The 21,397-nt window shown below is 39.6% G+C and overlaps 1 protein-coding gene across 1 annotated transcript; it reads right to left on the bottom strand.

Annotated features, from left to right (window-relative positions):
* Window positions 1-6,683: 6,683 nt before the first annotated feature.
* On the bottom strand, window positions 6,684-20,731 carry LOC119649426 (trafficking protein particle complex subunit 11). The gene is made up of 17 exons (XM_038051573.1): window positions 20,474-20,731; window positions 20,168-20,411; window positions 19,943-20,102; window positions 19,701-19,884; window positions 19,413-19,643; window positions 11,091-11,230; window positions 10,862-11,031; window positions 10,669-10,802; window positions 10,400-10,607; window positions 10,156-10,346; window positions 9,845-10,097; window positions 9,633-9,787; window positions 9,420-9,568; window positions 8,884-9,365; window positions 7,372-8,136; window positions 7,119-7,313; window positions 6,684-7,051 (listed from the first exon to the last, which is right to left on the bottom strand). The coding sequence occupies exons 1-17, from the start codon at window positions 20,614-20,616 to the stop codon at window positions 7,019-7,021; spliced, it is 3,837 nt and encodes a 1,278-aa protein (XP_037907501.1). The 5' UTR covers window positions 20,617-20,731; the 3' UTR covers window positions 6,684-7,018.
* Between the last annotated feature and the right edge of the window lie 666 nt (window positions 20,732-21,397).

Genomic DNA, 21,397 nt, shown 5'->3' with positions numbered 1-21,397 from the left:
AAAATGCGTTTTGACACGTCTTATTGATATGAAGGAGGCGTTATAGGAGGATTCTTCCTCTTCCTCAGCTTTCGTCCCGTTCAAAAACAGGATCGGCTCGTCTTGATCGGTTTCGCCATTTTGCTCGGTCAAAGGGCTGATCTGGATGTCGGTCTTTTAGTCGTTTTCCATAGATTTGGATGTTCGGATCAATCTTGGCAAATGAGTTCTCGTCAGTGCGAATTACATGTTCATACCATCGAAGACGCCTCCCTCCCAATTTTCTACCATCAATGCAACTAAATATCGATCGTGGATATTCTTATTTCGTATGTGATCAAGGCATGTTGCGCCACTAGCCTCTACCCCACATTTTCGACTCCATTACCGCGAGGCGTCGTTCATTATAGTAGGCCAACACTCTGATAGAGGCCAACAGACCCAAGCCGTGATTTTGCGCACTTTGCTCTAGATTATTCCTTAAACATTAAGATAAGCTAGTTTATCCATTTTTGACTCAATAAACTCAAGGTTACCTACGCCTTTAACCGACATACACCTCCAAACCATTACTCCACCACCACCGTGTTTCACTGTTGGAAGTAAATTTTCTTTGTGGAATGCCATTTATTCTTAAAATGCAAAACTTGCTTTCGTCCGAAAACAAAACATCCTTCCAAAACGATTTGGATTGTTTAGCAAAGGCAACGCACTTTTTTCGATTAATTGGTAAAATGAAAGGTTTTCGCAGCGCGGCTTGTCCACGGTATCCAGCCTTTTTAAATATTTCCTGATGGTATCCGGTCAAATTTGCTTATTGAACTTTTGCTTGATTTCCAATTCATAAATAAAAACCGATTAATAATAGATGCAGGACAATTTCGGGAAAGTGCATTTGAAACGTCATATTCCGCAGAATTCTCTAATTCGATGAGTGCACACAGACTTTTTCTGCTTTCATTTTGTATGTTTCCTGGAAAATTACAGTTATCTCAGAAAAACAGTGTGCCGAGTGATTAACAACAAACAAAAATAAAATCTGGAAAATGTTTCTCTTTTTAAGGTTTTGTTTGCAAAACAAAACCTTATTAAAATCGGTTCAATGTCTGTCTGTCTGTCTACCACAGGAACTTTTCTCAGAAACAGCTACACCAATTGACACGAAATTTGGTGAGAAGGTGGGACCTGTGAACCCCCAGACATGCAGTGAGTGTTATCCTTCTACGTTGCGATTTAGGGGGGGGGGTCCCCATACATGTAAAAGGGGGATGTAAGCATTTTTTTCACCAAATATAGTCATGTGGGGTATCAAATGAAAGGTCTTAATTAGTATTTTTTGAAGCTGGTTTTAGTTTTGAGATTTGTTAGAAAGGTGGGGAGTGGCGGGGGGGGGGGGGATGGAAATTGATGATTTCTTTAACGGACTCATTCTCAGAAACTACTCAACCGAAAAATCTGAAAAGAATCATGAAGCTGCCTCTATATGGTGCCCAGGCTTCAAAATACTCTCCATATCGATATCTGTTCAAATTAAGTTAATGATAGTATATTACCATATTTTTGGGAAAATTGAGTAAAACCCCCTTTAGGTTTATCTCATAGTTATAAAAGTTGGTAGTAGTATAAAATATAATATGAAGCATATTATCTCCAAGCTTGATCAAAATCATACTATTACTAACAAAGTTACAGTAACTCAAAGTTGTCTTTACCCTGTAAATAACGGGCTACGTACAAATAGGATAGTTCTACACTCGAATGTACTCACACAAGAAGCAAACAAAACCTTTCATACCTGAAGCGCCCAATTTCCGATTTCCCGACTTGCTTAAGGAATAAAGCGTTTGAAATCTGGTAATCTCTGAGTGGCGTAGATAAAAAGGAGGCAATTTCAGAAAACCTGTTAGCGGAGTTGCCACATTTAGAGAATGTGAACATTCAGACGACTTTGATAAGAAGAAACTCACCAGATTTTTACAGCGCCTTCTTTAAAAAAATCCCTTCCTTCCGAATGATTGCCCAAAGAACAAAACAAAAAAAAAATCTAATGGGGACAAGGTCAGGAAAATACGGGGGTTAGATCCACTGCCAACCTTACTCCGTCATTTTTCTCTAAATTCAACAGTATGAGGCCTGGCTTGGTCATGGTGGAATATGATATTACTTCAATTCAGCAGGGATGGATGTTTTTCCAACGCTGTCTCGAGACGTTCTAGCTGGGCATAGTGCACTTCTCCTGTTAGGGTTTGGTTGCGTGATAATAGATCCCAGTGAATAATCCCTCGAATATTCCACCAAACACACAATAAGACCTTACGGGGTGAAATCATGTCATGGGGATGTTTCGTTATTGTTGCAAACGGTTCTGCGGCATTTGCCATTTCTATAAAAAAAAACCATTTCTCATTCCCACTGAGTAAATAGTAAAAAATGTTATCTATTCAGGTGTAAAACGCAATTGTTTAGGCGGTCTCCCTTCTTCCTGTGGCGTTTGCTATTTTTGAAAAGAATCCCTTTCTTATCCGCAGTGACTAATATGCAGTAAAGAAAACGTTCTGATCTTTTTCTATGTGTGATGTGTGATTTCCCTTGTTTCTCAGAAATAATTCATAGGAACCCAAGTATCAAATTTCAATTTCATATCAAAACATAACTTAGGGATCGAGTTCTTTTTTCTATGGTGGAATGGTGTACGTTGAACCTTCCTGATAGTTCAACAACAGTTAATTAATTCTCCTTTCATTGCTTTCAAATTCGTTTGCCATTCAGGACACGGCTGATTTTCGATCCGTCTTTCTCCATCGCAAAAACACCACAGCTACTATGTTATCACTGTAAAACAGCGCCATTTGTCAATGTAACGGAATTTTACTTTTTAAACAGAAAAGTTGCTTCAAATCTTGAACGTACAACAAATACTAACTTAATGTAGGCAAAATCTGAAAGTTGGAATTTTCAGGTCCTGGTGGATTCTTGGGCTCTTTACGTACTATGGGACATCGGCAATCGTTCGCAATATTTTTGATTGTGCTCGCTGTAGTAACTCAATGTTTGAGATAATTACTTATCCCCAGAATTGAGCTTTATAAATTCAATGGTCTTTAAAAGAACTTCGCGGAGCAAAAGTTTACACCCAAGTTAGTGGGTGCACTACCAATACAAGTGGCGGTGGGGTCATTTAGCGGGTGAAAATCCGACGTACCCAATTGTTTGTGTTCTGAGGTGGTGGTATGGAAGAAGAAGAGAAGAGAATCTCCATGTGGTGGCATCGGGAAACGCTGTACTAACTTAGACTTGCCGGCTGTGAGCAGTAGGCGAATGCTCCAGGGATTAATAAAGGCTATAAGACTCGCGTCTGCTCGGGGATTCATCTGAAGTGGCTTTGGGTCATGAAACCTTCCGAGGGGTATAATGGTACCACGGGAACTGGGATAGTCCCAACATTTATGTCTGAGAAGAATTCTTAGTTCATGTCCATTCACTTGGTTTGTAGCAACATAAGGCATTTTCCACGTTTGTTTTCCCACTGAATTAGTGATCGTAATTTCGCTCCTTTTTGTCGAAAACTCAATATTAACGGAGATGTTGGTGTCTAAACCATTGCAGAAGAGTTTGCGAATTTCCAGGAATTTTGTTTGGGGCCTGTGTTGCCTCTCTTATTAATGATAACTAGAGCCGCCTTTATTCAAACTCTCATTATCAAAGGAGCTATGGGATTTTAAATTTTTTCACAATATTTCTGTACTTTTCAGTTACTTTCATATGATTTAAGAGATATCGGCGTTTAACGTTTTTAGAGAATTCTTCCAAATTTGCGCTATTTTCTCATCTTCACGTCTTCTGTATATCATTTTGCAGGTGTTTTTCCTTCTTAAATAAATGATCATGAATATACGCCTAAATAATATTTTCTAGCTTTTTTCTTCCAGTAAACGAACTATCGCAAATTTTGCTACTTTGATTCGCGGGTATTGACGTCTAAGATTTTTTAAAAGGATCCAATATATATAATTCTTTTGGGCCATTTTTTCGAAAATGGCTGCATTGGAAAGTCCACCCAAGTCGGTTGGATTCTGGGAAGAACCTTTCATTGCATTGATCGAGGGTTATAAGATCATCAATGTGAATTAATGTACAGAAAATATCGCACTAACTGCAACAGAAGGAATACCTAAAGTTATAAAACCAATTAGTAATGTATCGAGAAAACCTCAGGCAAAGAAAAATGAGGAACAGCGAGGAAACTTCAACAGTTTGGAGAAACTTATGTTAAAGCGTAACTCCCAAATTAAAGAACTACAGCAAGAAAACGAAACTTTTAAGAGAACATCTCAGGCTATTTCACTCCCAGCTCCAATGTAAACGAGTTAATAGTATACTATACCGATGAAGAAAAACTAGCTAGAAAAATTGGCTGATCTGATAGGCAGAATTTTCACCGGAAATTATTAGACAAAATTGTAGTTGTAGATTTTAGTTATCCCGGCAAGCTAAGTTCTCTGGTCTGACCACGAAGATTGTACGTGGGGACGAGAATTGGCCAGGCTTTCGGCCTATGTCTGCTAGTTGTTACTCGGTTTTTGGGCATTGGGGCCTGTGTTGCCAGAAAAGTATGTTTCAATACGTTTTGTGACGACACTTGCAAGCACAAGTATGTCGAAGCTTGTGTGAACATACAGGACAAGGGTTACAAACTTAGACACAGATACCGTTTTCAAATGTTTGGGGTTAAGTTATGTTGTATATTATAAATCATTTTGGTTATATTAAGAAGGAATTAAACAGAGATCGTTAATGAACTGTACCAAAACTAGCGCAAGCAATAATTTGAGCCATATTGCTCAAGAAAGGGAGTCAGTAGTATATTGTATTGAGTTTCCACTGTTGGGTGTGCCCGATATGCTTACAGGACAGCAAACCGGTCTATCCACAGGGTTGCGAAGCAATTGAAGTCCGAAGTTTAAAACAATAAACATCTCTAGGTTGGGGGGATGATACCCAACGTGTCAAAAAGACAACATTGATAATAGTGAAGACCCAAACAAAATTCATAACTTAAAAGTAATCTTCAATGCGACTGTCAAAATATGTGCATTGAGAAAAGTCAGCAACATAATATCCTAGTGTAAAGATCTCGCCAATATATATACTGGCCCCTCGATTGAGGGTGAGGCAGATCTCTTCCCAATACGGCGTGCAAAAGCAAAGGAGCTGAGGACATACATTAAAATAAATAGATTTCCTAATAAACTGATGGTTAGTGAGGTCATTAAAGACCATGCAATTAAACACAGTCAGCGATTATATTCACATGAGAATAACGAAGTCTAAAAATTGATAGATATCACAAGTACGACGAGGAAATTGGAAAGACTAAAGCCGATGAACTACAGCTTTGAGACCGTTGAAAATTTCTCCTATCTAGGGTTGAAAATTACAACCGATAACAGCTATGACGATGAAATCCTTGCACGGTTGTTGGTTGCCAACAGAGCCTATTTAAACTTAGAAAAAGTGTTTCGCTCGAAACGTCTCACAATAGGGTCACAGCTCTTACTGTACAAGACTATGATCTTGCCAGGCCTTATGTATTCCTCGGAGACTTGGGTTCTTAGCAAAAAAAAAACTGCGAACTCTTGGCCGCGTTCGAGAGGAGAATCCTCTGAAGAATTTTTAGCCGCCTATATGAGGATGGACGATTCCGTAGCGTACATAACAACGAAATTTATGAGCGATGCCACGACCATCTGTTTGTGGATAAAATCCGGCTCAATATGTTGCAGTGGGCGGGTCACTTAATCCGTATGGATGAGGATGATCCAGTCCGGAAAGTCTATAAGGGCAATATCTATGGTAGAAAAAGAAGACGAGGCAGACCATGCCTGAGAGGGAGCGATGGCGTAGGTCAGGACGCCAGGCAGCTTTTAGGGATATTGAATTGGTGGACCTCGGCGCAAAACCGGGGTATCAGGAGTTACTTATTAAGGCAGGCTTAGACCGACTACCGGTTGTTGCGCCTTTGATAATTATGAATGCATAACTATCATAAAGGACAAACTGCCAAAAGACTGTAGCTTTTGAAGAATAGCCAGTTCCACAGCTTTCTTCGGCCAACCAAGATGCGTAGCTGAAATATGGAAAGGAAGCTGTTGGATGGGGGTATCTCATTCGTAGTTTGGCCAGAAGCGATTTTAGTGGGTAAAGATGCCACTATCAGGGCCGTGAACCTTGGGTTAGACATTTAAAGATGTCCATCCCTCTCACCACAAAAAAAAAAACAAAGATAATTGATTATTTAGCAAAAATCGGCATTTTCATGCTAGACTGGCCTAGAAACAGCTCCGATATGAACCCTATTGAGCAATCTTAGCACGTCATGAAGCAGCAAGCAATGAAGTAGAAATCCAAAACTCTTCTTGAGTTGGATAAAGTGATGGAAGATGTGTGGTATGATAAAATTAGAACAGCTCTTTTGCAGAATCTCATCGATTCGATGAGGTTTAAAAAATAAAGGCCGCCTCATAAAATATGTATTGCAAGCTTGGAAAATATGATTTTCTCCAGGGGTTCACATTTTCGTCAGCCAGTGTATAGCTAGGAAGAAAAAATTAAAGAACCTAATTGTATCAGCGGTCTTATGGAGGCTTATATATTATATTTTTATTTACCACTTTTTCTGACCTGATATTGAAAGAAATTATATATTTTTATGCATTCATAAAACTTTAATCGTGTAATCCTTTATATATTTTACAAATATAAAACAATACGTAATTTTGTTTCTATTAAAAACGACATTTAACTGCAAACAATGGGCTTTTATACCAGTTTTACTTTCCTAAACACCTATTACGAAAAGTATGCGACAAGTCGATAACCAGTGAATCTATAGACTTGGGAAGGTCGCAAGACATTTATTTCAATATTGTTTGCATATATTCTATTCTAAATCGAATCGTTATGATTTGATAAATGTAAACCTGGTGTACTTCGTACCGGGATTCACAATTTATGAACTAGAACTGGATTCATTGATTTTCTACTTAAATAAAGAGTGCTGTTTCGGGGGAGGCTATCGAATAAAATTATACAAATTAAGTTTTTTATTTGGCTTGAAACAAATGGATTAATTTACTTACAAGAATGAATACTTTCTTGGGCATAGATCGCTGTACTAGGTGACTTAGCAAGGACTGTTGTAATTCGTCTCGATCCGGATCCAATTGAGTATTATATTCAAGAGTGAGGTCTGGTAAGTTTTGCCATCCGACTTTGAGTGGGTACAAATTATAAATTAGTTCTTGCTCCGATTGGGAAAAAATTGAAATGTTTAGCTGAAATAATGAATAATTCTTAGTCCAGAGTTCAAGTTAAATACATCCAGAACCAAACCTGCTTATGTCCGGAACACATAAAACTATCTGTATTGCTGAGAGCCGCAATAAGATGAATAACCTTCGAAGTTGGATTATTAAGCACTATTTTAAGCGTCATTGGTATTTTTACAAACATTTTATCTTCTATGGCGCAATATATATTCATGAGTGGTTCCTCAACTTCAATCCCGCTTATGATAAACTTAGACTCATTTTCATCTTTGTATCCAGTTCGGCGCCATTTAATGCAATAAACACCGAAAAACGGCACTAGATTACTGGCTGATTCGTATAATGAAATTCCCTTTATGAAACCACGGCAGTGACCTGTCGCTTGGAGAGCATCTTTTGCTCTATTGTAAACCACTTTAGTTACAGCTTTAGTATCTACGTGATTACTATCTTTGTAGGCGACATCATCTGCCAGCAGTTTACCGTCTTCCGATGTTAGAGAGTTGCTCATATTCGAAATTTGGCTGCTTGATAAGTTGCCACCAAATATTGCTGCATTAGTAGATGATTTCGTGTTCAAATTCTTAGTAACTGCGTTAGAGTTCTCTACTTTTATGGCAGACTTTGTCTCACGTCTTGCAGCTTTTCTAAACCGGGTAAACAGGGGGAAGTTATCTCTACTTTGTTCGAAATTATTTTGTGTAACCCAATCTGGTGTGCAAACGTTGGATCGCAACAAAATTATGTCTTCTATGTTGTCACCGCAACTATATATATTGCTATGCTTTTTTCTTTTAAAACTATAAGGTGATTGATTTAAATTATGATCCTGAAACAAAATGCCAATTGCGAAGAATAATTTAATGGGAATTTGATAAGGTTTTTGAAATTAATTTAAAGGAGAATAAGATTCTAACGTTCTTAGCGTTCGGTTACACTTTAGGCGCTAATTTGCATTCCAATCTCTATAGCTATCGCCTTAAGGGGACTTGCCACAGACAGCAATTTTTGCACAATTTTTTTTATATGCCAATTCGATAGAAGAAGCACCATTCCTCAAATTCGAAACTAGCAATCTTTTTTTTTTAATTTTTTTAGTGAAGGCAAGTCAGGAAATTCTATACAAATCACTATTAACAAAAAGACATAAGATGACACATTTTTCACTGAATTGTATTTGTAATACCACGTTATTCCGTCTATTTTGTGAGATTGCTCGGCCAAATCTAATAATTTGCTCGATTATTTTTTGTTTTATTCTCATGACTCGCCTTCAATAACTGCATTTAAACTTGACAAGATTTCATATTCTGAATCGTCCTAAACATCATCATTTTAAAAACTGCTGAAAAGTACTGTTCCGTTTTGAACAAAATTCTACTGAGATGTCTGAAAAAGACTGCTAAATTGATTTTTGTAATTTTTGTAAAACACTTAGTAGTTTTCAATAGAATAAAAATACCAGCACCTTTCTAGTTGGAGTAATTAGAAGAAAGAATCAAAGGAGCTTACTCTTTTCAATTACTGGATGTAAATTATATTGATATTGTAATAATGAAAAGTCCAATATACTTACACACATGAAATACGTTTCTAAAATATCTATATTACAGGGTGTCTGTACTTCAATATTCGCTCGAAAAAGAAAGTTTTCGCCACGGTACGCTTTCAATAAGGGCTGCCGATTGAGTGTGTAAAATCGACCAGAAAATTTAAATTCTGGAACACATGAGAACATGATAACATCCTCCTTAATTTTCTTCAGTCGATTGCCGTCTTCAACTTCAATCTTGATATTGGAACTGATTCTACATGGGAATTTCTCCATTTTATTTGGTACGGTATTTTCTTCAGGTAGTGAATGTTCAGAGTTTAGACGTGGCCTTGATGTTTCTAAATGATACCATACTTTCTGCTGAAGCTCAATGTTTGCTTCTGACAAACTAAAAACGTAGTACACAATACTGGAATTGCCTTGCATCTGCAATTCACCAATATCAAATTGAATGTGGGACAGTAGTTTCTGGCGGTTTGGTGTGAGATCCGTTGCAAGGAATACTATAGATTGAAAAAGATTACCATAACATATTCTATGTGATTCCTTGGGTTTACCTGTGTTCCTGAAGTTTGATGGGACCGTAATACTTATGCCGACATTCTGAAGAAACACGTTGAATGTATTCGTTACACTGCATGCTACCTTGAAGAATTCATTGACAAACATTTGCTGCATTTGGTTGTTCTGCGTGGTCAAATGGAATCTAACAAACGATCGAATGGCGAAGTGTCGTTACAGGATATAATATGGAAAAAGAAAACACTTACGTTGGAACAACGTAGCATGTCGGATTGTATTTAATGTTATCAATCAAATCTTTAAAACGGTTATAATTTCTAAAAGGTCTGTTGACACCTTTAGTAGCTTTCGTTAGTACCATGTAATGCCGATCAGTTCCCATTTCTATTTCTACATGTGAAACCTATTAGAGGTAAACTTTTTATTAGAGAGGCATATGAGAGGGTCAGGTTAAAGTTACCTGTAATTCAATGTTTTCTAAAAACTGATGTGATTCACTGTCGAACAAAATCTTATATGATTTCCCTGGCTCTACTCTAAAATCTGCATCTAATTTTGTGATTGGGAAATCTTTGCCGTTGAATTCGTTATTTCTCAATTCTCCTAAGCTATCGAATGACCAAGCGTTTATTGCTTTTAGCTTAACATTTTCTACTCCATCTGACAAAACTACACTAAATTGTTTAATTCTTAGTGGTACATCTGTTTTTGATCTGAAAACATTTCCAATTCGTATGTTTTTTTTTTGTAAAAATACCAATGTCAACGTACCTTATAAATAGTTTAACAATCACCTTGTCGTCATTCTTTATTTGAGCCTTATCGAAACTTACTATGCATTCAAATAATCCTGATATTTTCTCTAAGTCCACTGTGATAGGCGATTTAAAGGCAGAAAGTGACGCTTCCCAGCTCGATCGCAATTCGGGCGCAATAACACTTTGCGATACAGGGGGCACATTCTATAAAAAGTATCGTATACCGGATTGCTTTATCGTACTATCCTGTATCTTACCTGGAATACCTTCCATAAGTTCTCTAAGACTACTATCCTCTCCTTTTGATCACAATTGATGTTAGGACTCAACGATTCAATACTGCATGACATGAAATCTGCAACTGAAGCTGACAGAAATGCACAACGAAGTGTTTTCAGCAATACCTCGGTGAATATTACATTCCATTCATCTTGGCGATAGTCCGGAAGCATTAGTGAATAAAGCCTGAAATAATGGTATATGACATATTCGTATATGAAATGGACAAAACAAAATTGTTAAATACGTTAGGGCTTTGGCATGATCGCCACATTTGAAATATTCCTCAGCCATGTCAATGGCAAGTTTCTTGCGAAATCGTAAGCATTTGTAAAATTTAAATTGTGCCATCGCCTGCCCAAGCAAGGTGATTATGCTAGCCTGAAATTTCAAGAAAATTCCTTTACATATACAAAGATCAGTACTTAGCGTTTGCCTACCGAATGGTTAAAGTTTCTTTCTGCATCTTGTACAAGTGAAATTATTTGTTGTTCTGAAATGAATTCTCCATTGATTGAGGTATTTCGTATTCCGTAGAAGTCGCTGATTAAGTTTGTTGGCTTTGTTGTTGCATTATTCATTTCACTATCGGTAGGTGAAAGGCTCAATGCTGTAAATGTGAGTTTTTTCAAAATTTAATTATTTTTAATTCATTTGACAAATACTCACAGCAACATTGCAGAAACGCTTCTTTTCGTTTTCCAATATACTCAGCGGCTTTGTGAAAATAAATCCCAGGATGTTGCGTTTGAAGGGCTGGAAGTCCGCATTTTATTGCTTCACAGAATAATTCGGCGAAGGCGCTGTACCTATTCAGGGAAAGCAGATTTTACAACATACACAAAGTTTCAAGTATTATTTCAAAGCGAATGTCGTTAACATAACATGCTTGTGTATTGCCTAGTGTTCTTCGTGCCTGTGAGACTCACTAACCCAACCATAATGTCTGATAAGAAATTAATTTTCAGAAATATTCAAATTTAGGATACTTCGTGTCTCTAGGTCATACAAACATTCTTAAGTATTATTTTCTAAGCAACTGCTTTGCGTGAGTTGATTTGATTTTTTTCTGAATGGTATCATTTTAAGTGTTTAAACAGATTTCTATCACAACTGACAAATTGATTTTCCATTTTTTCTCCTCTTTTGGGCAGTTTCCGGGCATAATATCGAAAACAACAGAGTAAAATAGGTAGTCTCTTCGTTGATTGCTGTGAATAATGGTAAGCGTGATGTGCTAGAGTTCGGATAGTAATAATAATCCTTTCTGGACAATCTGATTGGATCTAGACCTTGAAGTGTGTTAGAGTACTTCATTCAAGACCGTAACGATACACTAGGACATGATTCTCATGATATCTAGTGAAGTTGCGACTCTTGCAGATGATACGGCAAGTAAAAATAACACGTAGATGCGAAAATTGTAGCGAAATCATCTCTGCCATCAAATCACTCAAGCGCAACTGTTTCTGGCAGTCTTGGAATTAACCTACGACTTCCAGTTGGTACTATTTTACCCAATTCAAGCAACACAATAGGCGTGCCTATACAACACTATTTTCGCAGCAGAAAGAGGTAATCACCAGACGAATAAGTATCCCATATTCCTACCTATTTAACAACATCAGGAATTGGGTAAAAAAGTACCAACTGGAAGTCGTAGGTTCGAGTCGATCGTCCACCTTGCGGAATTAACTGGGGAGCGCTAAGGATCCTTTGGCAGCGGAGGACTTACCGAATAAAGTGTAGCGACTGTAATAAGATGTAAATAGGACAGACGAAACGACTAGATTTAATGAACACATCAAGGAAGCGGTAAGTAGTGTTCGGAAACAAAAGTCGTGCATAAGATCATCAGTGGCAGCGCACATAGTCGAGGAAGCCCGTACCATTCAACGCGAAAATCTTGAACTCTTGCGGCATACAAACCTAACGACAACCTTGGATCCTTGGGAAAGTCTAGAAATTTTAAGAGAAGACGCGATGCGATTATTAACCACAGATTCGGGTAATCGCCCCTCAAAATTAATAAGACTCGCGGCGGTAATTAATAGGTAATTAGGCTAATAATTTAATGTTCTTTTTTTTTTTTGTTAAAAAGTAATTATGGTAATTAGTGTTTTTAGTATAAATAGAACCTTATAATCGCAATTGTTTTCAGTAGCTTTGTACTGATGAAGGGAGTAAGTTGCTCCCGAAATATATATATACACAATAAAATAAAATTGTAGTTTGGAGTAAGCTACTGGTCTATCAATTTTAGACTTAACTATAAATAGAAGACAATATCTAACCTCTTAAAAGAAGAGTTTGGATGTCTTATATTCCACAAAATACTAAATAGAGTGCAGATAAACATGTTGAGTTTCATAAGAAAGGAGGAGAATTTTGTTGGACTACGTTATTAGAAAAAAACACTTCAATGGAGCCACACAGAATTCTTGTTCAGATTTACGACCATGTTTAGTGGGAAATAACACGCAGGGGGTTAGATAATGATTTTGTTGTTCAAGGTGAAGGTTCCGTCATGGACCGTCGACCTGGGCTTGGAGAAGTGGGGAGGCAGAGTCAGACTGACGATAAATATCAACAAAACAACAACAAACACTCTGTTTATACATTTCCTCAAATCGCCTGTGCCTTTGCGAATATGTCGAGTTTTTTACTTATATATATTTGTAGTGAACTGATTTTAAACTAGGAAAAGGTATAACTACAGTATAATATTTTATTTGTATAACGCCAAGTAAGACAAAGCTACACATTTTTGGCGTAGCATTGTGAAAAATGTAATTGATTGGAAGGAAGGATTACGCCATACACGATCTGTTATTGATATGGTAAGTACTGACCCACGAGATCATGTGCTGCTATTTCTGTCTTACTTCAATAAAAGCCATAAATTGATTTACTACATACATTGTGAAATTAACAGAAAATTATCGAAATCGTTATAATATATTAAACACTTTATTTCTCAAGACAGGAACTTGGTATATTGTAATAAAGTAAGTTGAGTTATGGTGGTTTTGAAAATAGAATCTTAGCAGTCATCCATAACGACAATGTACTTCCTTGAAGAAATCAGTATGGCAATGAACCAGGAGCGTTGATTAGTGGCTTTCTATTGACATGTAAGCTTGTGCTTGCAATATGTCGCTTAAAATTCATTGTCTAGATTCACATATGATTTTTTTTCCTGAAGATTTAGGGGCTGTAAGCGATGAGCGTGGAGAAAGGGTCCATTAGGGCATTTCAAAAAGGGGAAGACATTATCAGGGTAAGCAAACTCCAAAGATATTGGCCGACAACTGCCGCACTATATTCACAAAGAAAGAGAGTGGACATATTAGTGCTGAAAAAAGGAATGTGTCAAGTTCTTCTAGCCAACGGTGTATTTCGAGTGCTTTCTACATTATGCTCTAGCTTGTTGAAATCAATTTCAGAAATTATTATTTTCCGAGTTGTCACAATTTCGACAGCTGCCGGATTTTACCTAATACTAGCACTAAGTGCCAAGCATTTAGGCTCGGACGATCCTACCTACTTAAATTATAAAGAGTAGTGGCCGGCGGTAAGTCAATGGGAGAATCCGTCGAGAACTCCCCGCAACATCGAGCACGTATGCAGAATGGTGTACTTCTGCATGATTTGAACCAAACTGTGTGAGAGTCCCAGGACATCAAGGGAAGCTGTAAGGGATTTAGGTAACAATATTATGGGAACTACAACCACCCGCTCGAGACGCCAAATTTCTTTGATTTCCCCAGCCAGTGGCTCATAGTTTACCTTCGCCATGTACTTCCGTCCGATGTTGCTATTATGGGGGACAGCAACATCAATAATATATGCGGAGCGACCCGTCTTGTCAACCAGCAGTACGTCAGGCTTGTGCGGAATATGGGGATCAGTTAGAACTTGCCGGTCCCAATACATGGTGTAAGCAGAACTATCAAGTGCTGCTTGCGGCTCATATCGGTAAACAGGAAATGTTCCCGTGATCAGTCCATGCTTGTATGCAAGGTTTTGATGAATCACCTTACATACAGCATTATGCCTGGTGATGTATTATACTGGTTCCATAACAGTGCAGCCAGAATGAGATTGTTCAACGTCTCTAACGCCGAACCACACATTTTGCACTGGTCGTTCTCCATCCGTTCTTTCATGATGAGCTTTTTATAAGCTCGGGTTGCGACCACGCCTTCCTGAATGGCACACATGAACCCCTCCGTCTCATCAAAGAACTCCCCAGCACACAGCCATCTGTTCGACAAATGCAAAACGACAAATGGCTGCCAAAGATAATTTATGTGTTTACCGTGCATTGCTTTCGACTTCCATTCATCGATCCGCTCTTCGTTCGACTTCACCCCACTCAGAGGATTAAAAGATCGATCCTTCAAGTTAAGTGGAATCAGCTCACAGTCTGCCTTATAGATAGCCGCATGCAAGGGACTTGCCTGCTCTTTGCTGTAAAAATAAGCCCGCAGCGAGTCGACTTGGCGATGATGTTGTGCTGCCACGTCAACCAAACCCTTCTTCCGTCTCTGTCACGAGGCAGGTTCAGCCGCTCCACGGCAGAGTTTGAATGATGCATTCGGAATTTGGACGTTGGACATTTTCCACATTGGTATTCGCCCATCGCAATATTCCGAATGCATAAGCCAGTGAAGGGATAGCGTATTCATTCAACGGGCTTATCTTTTTCTTCCCCGAGAGATGCGATTTCAGTACCAGTTTTACACGTTGCAGGAATTCAGACAGCAGAGCATCCTTCAGATCACCAACTCGAGCATGTGTTCCTTTCCTGAGTACTTTTAAAAGTCTGTTTCGGTCATAACTTCGACGTGGAGGTCATCAATGCTATGTCCGACATGCGGCTTGGATTCGACACTCCAAACTAAATCCGAATATCACGGCTGTACATGGCTACTATTCACAACAAACTTCTAAGGTGGTCGTGAGTACCAGCATACAACTTGATGTCATCTAAGTACATCAAGTGTGTCAGTTCGCACTTAGGACGTAGGCCATATTTGATTGCGAAACCAAGCCTTCTAACATCAGTCAGCAGCCATGACAGGGGGTTCAGTGCCATGCAAAACCAAAGGGGACTAAATGAATCCCCCTCGAAGGTGTCCCTCCGTATATGGGTGGGTTCTGAGGTATTAGCACGCTCAGATGTACGCATTGATAAGGTAGTGTGCCACCCTCCCATTACTGTCGCCAAAAACTTACTAATCCGAAATTAATGCGATACAGATGTAGGATATCGATTAGCCTGTTATATGGGACGCTATCGAAAGCCTTGGCATAATCGATATAGCCACTAAAGAGGTTTCTAGTTGTTCTCGTACAACTATCGAGTCGATAGTGAGTTGCCCTTGACCCAATTCGGCAGCCCCTCTGCTGTTGTGGTTCCTGCACAGTGTCCCTCTTAGGAATAAGGTAGGTAATCCCCACAGTGAGGAAAGGTGGAAATTACTCAGGCCGTTTAATGACCTGATTGATGCTGCCAACGGACCATGTATACTGGCCCCTCCAGTTCTTCGAGCTGTTTATGCCTCGTCGAACTTTCTCTACTTATTTTATTATTATTATTTGATACCCCTGTTTAAATTTAATTTGAAATTGTGTCACTTACTTTATGCAGTTAACTTTCAGCTGCTTTTTGTGGTTTTCATAGTTCCTTATGTGGGGTATTGCGAGTCAACCATACCTACGCGGGTATCTAGCCCGTACGGCGACCAATTTTTTCGTTAGTTATTGCTTTAGGCCAGGATACCCTGTTAATACGACGCAGACATGAACTGATGAAAGTTTGCAGTTTTGAGCAACAGTGACGATAATTTTCCATGTACTTCTCCCAGGTGTTAGGACAGAAAGAACACTGGCGCGAAAAGGGTTCACCATGATGACAAATGACAAAAATGAATTTCCAAATTTTGGCAAAAGAGCGATGGCGGATTTATCGTTGTTAATGTATCGGGTAGCATCAAGTTCGGCGCAAACAACGCCTAGATATACTAATTATTTAACACTTTCGATGTTATGCAAATTAATGCAATCAGGAAGAGTGCGACGGCAATAAAAGCAAAGCGGCAAAAACGGAAGAAGCGGCGCTTTGGTAATGATGTGAACTAGTATCACAACATCTTAATTAAAACTAATACATTTCAACAGTTATTGTATTTTTACAGATCTGTTTCGGCCACCATCGAGAATTCCCTCTGACAATCAGGTGAGAGTGAATATTGAAACTATTCATAACACAGCCCTCCGTAACACCTGTAAGGGGGAAATGGATGCCGCAGTAACCGCAGCTAACAGATGTCCTGGAGATGAAGGATCAACAAAAGATCATCATGACCACTTCGTGCCGCGAAAAAAATCGGAACGGCTGGCTCGACGATGAATGTAAGCTAGCTACGGAACGGAAGAATGATGTATACCGGGCAATGATGCATTTTCAAAGAACGCGGGCACGCGCAGAGACTTATCACGAACTCAGTCGAGCGGAGAAGAAACTTAACAGACGGAAAAAGGAAGCCTGAGAGAACCAACAGGTCTGCGAACTCGAAAAGTACCGGGAGCAACCGCACCAGACGCGAAAGTTTTGCCAACAAGTCAGCAGGATGGAGCCTTATACACTTTGATGCTCATCCTGAATACCAACAGATTGGTCATATTAAAGCAATGGGTGGCGTATTTTGATGAACTGCTCAACAACCAGAACATCGGCGAGCTGGAGGTACTGCCAACTGAAGATGGCGGACAAATACTGCCACCACTAAGTATAGAAGAAACAGTCCGTGCAATTCATTGGCTTAAAAACCATAAGTCGCCAGGAGCCGATGGAATTACAGCCGAATGGGTTAAATATGGCCGCGACCAATTACACCAAGCGGTTTATCAACTGGCAACGGGGCATTATCTGTCCTATTCATAAAAACGAAAATATCACACAGTGCAGCAATTATCACATTATAAGATATTCTCCGCTATCTTGCTAGGCCGGATAGCCCCATACGCCCAGAACATTATTGGCCCACACTAAAGAGGCTTCACTGCAGGCAAATCAGCAGTAGATCAGATTTTCTCTCTGCGACAAGCGATGGAAAAACTGTTGGAATATAGACACCTGTTGCACCACCTTTTCATCGATTTTAAGGCCGAATATGATTGCCTAGCCAGATTAAAACTGTACACGGCCATGAGAGAATTAGAAGGTATTCCGACAAAATTGATAAGACTAACTAGGCTGACCCTAACTAATGTACGAGGCCAGATAAAAGCAGCAGCATCACTCTCGAGACAATTCAATATCAATAAGAGAAGGGGATACCCTATCATAGAGAAGCACCATCCTCTTTAAGTCCACCCAACTACTGACCTATGCTGACGATATCGGCATCATGGGAAGAACGACCCGAGACCTACAAACTGCCTTTATCCAGATCGAGCAGGCGGCGTGAGATTTGGACTGCACATTAATAAAGGCAAGACGAAATATATGGTGGCCACGTCAGTACCAAAAACCAACTAACCAACAATGTCAAATCGCACTGGTCAAACGAAAACCATAAAGAACGGGACTACAATTCTAAGATCGTTGATTATTTCTTCTATCTTCGGTCGAAAATTACAACCGATAATAGCTACGACGATGAAATCAGTGTACGGTTCTTGGCAGCCAACAGAGCTTATCCCAGCTTACAAAAACTGTTTCGCTCGAAACGTCTCACCATAGGGTCAAAGATCTTACTGTACAAGGCAATGACATTGGCAGTCCTCATTATTCCTCGAAGACTTGGGCTTCTAGCCAGAAAAATTGCGAACCCACGTTCGAGAGAAGAATCTTCCGAAGAATTTTTGAGGATGGACGATTCCGTAGTCTACATAAAGACGAAATCTATGAGCGATACCACGACCGTCTGGTTGTGGATAAAATCCGGCTCAAAGTGGTGGTGTGCGGGTCACTTAATCCGTATAGATTAGGATGATCCAGCCCGGAAAGTGTATAAGGGCAATATTTAAGGTAGAAAAAGAAAACGAGGCAGACCCCGCCTGAAATGGAGCGATGGCGTAGGCCAAAACGCCAGACAGCTTTCAGAGATATCGAATGCCGGTTGTTGCACTGTTGAAGATGAAGAATTCGGCGATGAAAGCACTTTTCAGGTTTTTGCCAAAAAACACCTCGAATAGTGTTTCGTCGTCGGGAGGAGAGATTTGGTCTGTTATCAGTAGCAAGGATACTCCGTTAAGTTGTAAAAGACACATCAAGATAGGACCGATACGGAGAAGTTCTACAACTGCTTGGCAGTTAAAGAATGGTTTCCAAATGGGGAACCATTCCATTTTATGTAAGATGGAGCTTTACCGTACAGCTGGGTCTGCAAAAATGTCCCCAAGTTGGATTGGCCAGGTAATAGCTGTGGCATGAACTCAATCGAAAGCATTTGGGAGATGATGAAGGGGGCAAGTGGCTAAAGATAGTATCACAACGAAAGCACAGCTTTTGGAAAAATCATCCAAGTGTAGAATCGTCATCGACAATAATTGAGGTTTTTACAGAAGGAAAAGGAGGCTAAACGAAATCCTAAAAATTCATATCTGTCTATTGTGATGTGTGACTGGACTTGAATGTAAGTATTCACTCTTAACCTGATGAATCCACTACAGCAGAATTTTGAACCCTGAGAAACTAAGCCCTTGAACCTTGCACTTGTCAATAGGCGCACTTCACAAAGGTCGATTCGACAGTTTTCCCAGTTATTTGCTCTGCCTTTAAGGTAAGGACCGGCAGTTTTGTAAAAAAGGGATATTTGAACTACCAAAGCGTGAAAATATATCGTTAATGTAAAGGGAAACTGGTTCGTAGATAAGCTTGAGCAACTCGACGGTTGGTGCAAAACGGCACCTCCGAAAATGTGTTGGTCCCTGCTTGCATTGGGATTATTTCAGTTTATAATTTAGGAAGATACTTACTGCACACTCAACCATGCGTAATGTTCGAACAGCAACTCCTTGTAGCCTACATGGCTTTTGTATTTTTCTATGTGATTCATGAAATGATTAATCGAATCTCTGGGTATTTTCAGCTTGAACATGAGTTTGCAAATTTTATAATTCAGGAATCCAGCAAGGGTCTTCAGTTCGAGGCAATTGGCTTCTTTTATTTGAATTTCATCTAGATTGGAGTATGCCTGAGTATAGTGCCTGGAACGAAGTGATCTTGTAGAGTCGTTGACTGTGAAATACTTTAAAAGGTTCTACTTCAAAGCTGTACTAAAGTCTGATCTCATTTCCGATATGAAGCCCAGCTTGAATTGATGGCGAATTCTCAGTGTTTGGTGGGCAGATGTCAGTTGGTCGCGGTGCATGCGAACTCTCTTGGACATTTGCGAATAGTAAGATTGAGCCATTTCCAGGAAAGCTGACTCTAGGCGAACGGTGTAACCTAAAAAGGAAAATAGAAGTATTTATATCGGTGAATTTGAAAAAAACCGAACATGCACCTGAGAGGTGATCACTGTGTGGAAGAATGAAAAGCATTTTTGCGCTGATTGCACAGGAGGTCGTCAAGCTGGCAGCTCTTTCTGAAGCAAACAAGTCCTCGGAAGCGGGGAGCGGTGAAGTTTTCTGAATGAGCACTAAAGCCAAGCGAGTATTGCGTCCCTTGAAATAAATTAAAACACATTTATCAAGAATATTATATAAGCTTCGTTGTTGGATCCTAAAACCTGTAAATTGTTTTTCAGCGATTGAATGAGCGAGGCGCAGTGCAGCTGCTTCTCCGACCACTGCGGGTCGTTCCATTCTAGGTCCTGAAAGAGGACGACGACCGCAGGCAAAACATGAAGGTGTTTGAGCATCCAGTTGCGCTTAAAGATCCCCTTGGGGTGGTACCACTCATACGACGCTCTTTTTGGCTTTGAGACGGGAAACTCATAGTTTGGTGGAAGTAGCTTGTACTGTACAGTTCCCCTGCAAGCATGGATGTTATGATTGTGAGTAATTTGTTAAATTGTAATGGAAAGCGAATCTACCTCTCTGGCCTTTTGTTATTATTGAAAGTGTCCCAAATTGTTTTATGGATCGAAGATTTGGTGATGTCGAGTCCGGCAAAGCCAATTAGAGGTTGCGGCGGCACTAGAAGCTCTGAAGGGAGTGCAGTTGCATCCAGGGTCATTTTGTATTGTCTCTAAGAACGGTCATTCGGCTCTGCCCAATGAGGTTTCTGCTAACACAGACAATTTTTCGAATAGTTTCCAACTTATCTATAATTGCCAGAGTGACAGCAGGTTATCAGCTGGGGAATGTCAATTTGTCAGATGGAATTCGCATTGGACTGAAGTTTGTCATGTTTGCTATCTAGAATGCCTGCAGATGGCGCAAAATCCATTTGTATTTATGTTATATAACCCAGTGGTTGATAGATGGCGCGAAATAATCTCAAACCGGAGTCTTGACCGGATCCAAATATCACATGAAAAATCGTCGTTTCACAAGGATTGTCACGTGCTTTGAGATGTATTTCTAGAGCCAGCGGTTAACTGCATGATAATTTCACGATGGTCGCGTATCAAACTAGCGTATCCTTTCTGTGACGCACACCATTTTGCCAAATAGCGAGGGCATCGTCTGAAAGGTGATGTCACTTGCAAAACTGCCGATTCTGTTCCCTGCGTTCATACGAGTGTTTCATCCCCGCTGTGAGTCGATATTATCCTAAAATAATAGATGTGGAGTCCAGATAGCTCTAACTCTGCTCTAGCACAAGGCGGTCGTACGGAAGGTCGCCGTTTGAATCTCATTGGTGGCAGCGAGATTAGTATCGTGATTTGACGTCGGATACCAGTCGACCCAACTGTGAATGAGTACCTGGGTCAAATCAGGGTAATAATCTCGGACGAGCGCAATGATGGCCACATTGCCTCTTACAGGGTACTGCAATCCTGTAGTGTACCGTT

This window comes from Hermetia illucens, chromosome 2 (genome assembly GCF_905115235.1).
Source record: "Hermetia illucens chromosome 2, iHerIll2.2.curated.20191125, whole genome shotgun sequence".
NCBI lineage: Eukaryota > Metazoa > Arthropoda > Insecta > Diptera > Stratiomyidae > Hermetia > Hermetia illucens.
This window is presented reverse-complemented; position numbering and strand designations above follow the sequence as displayed.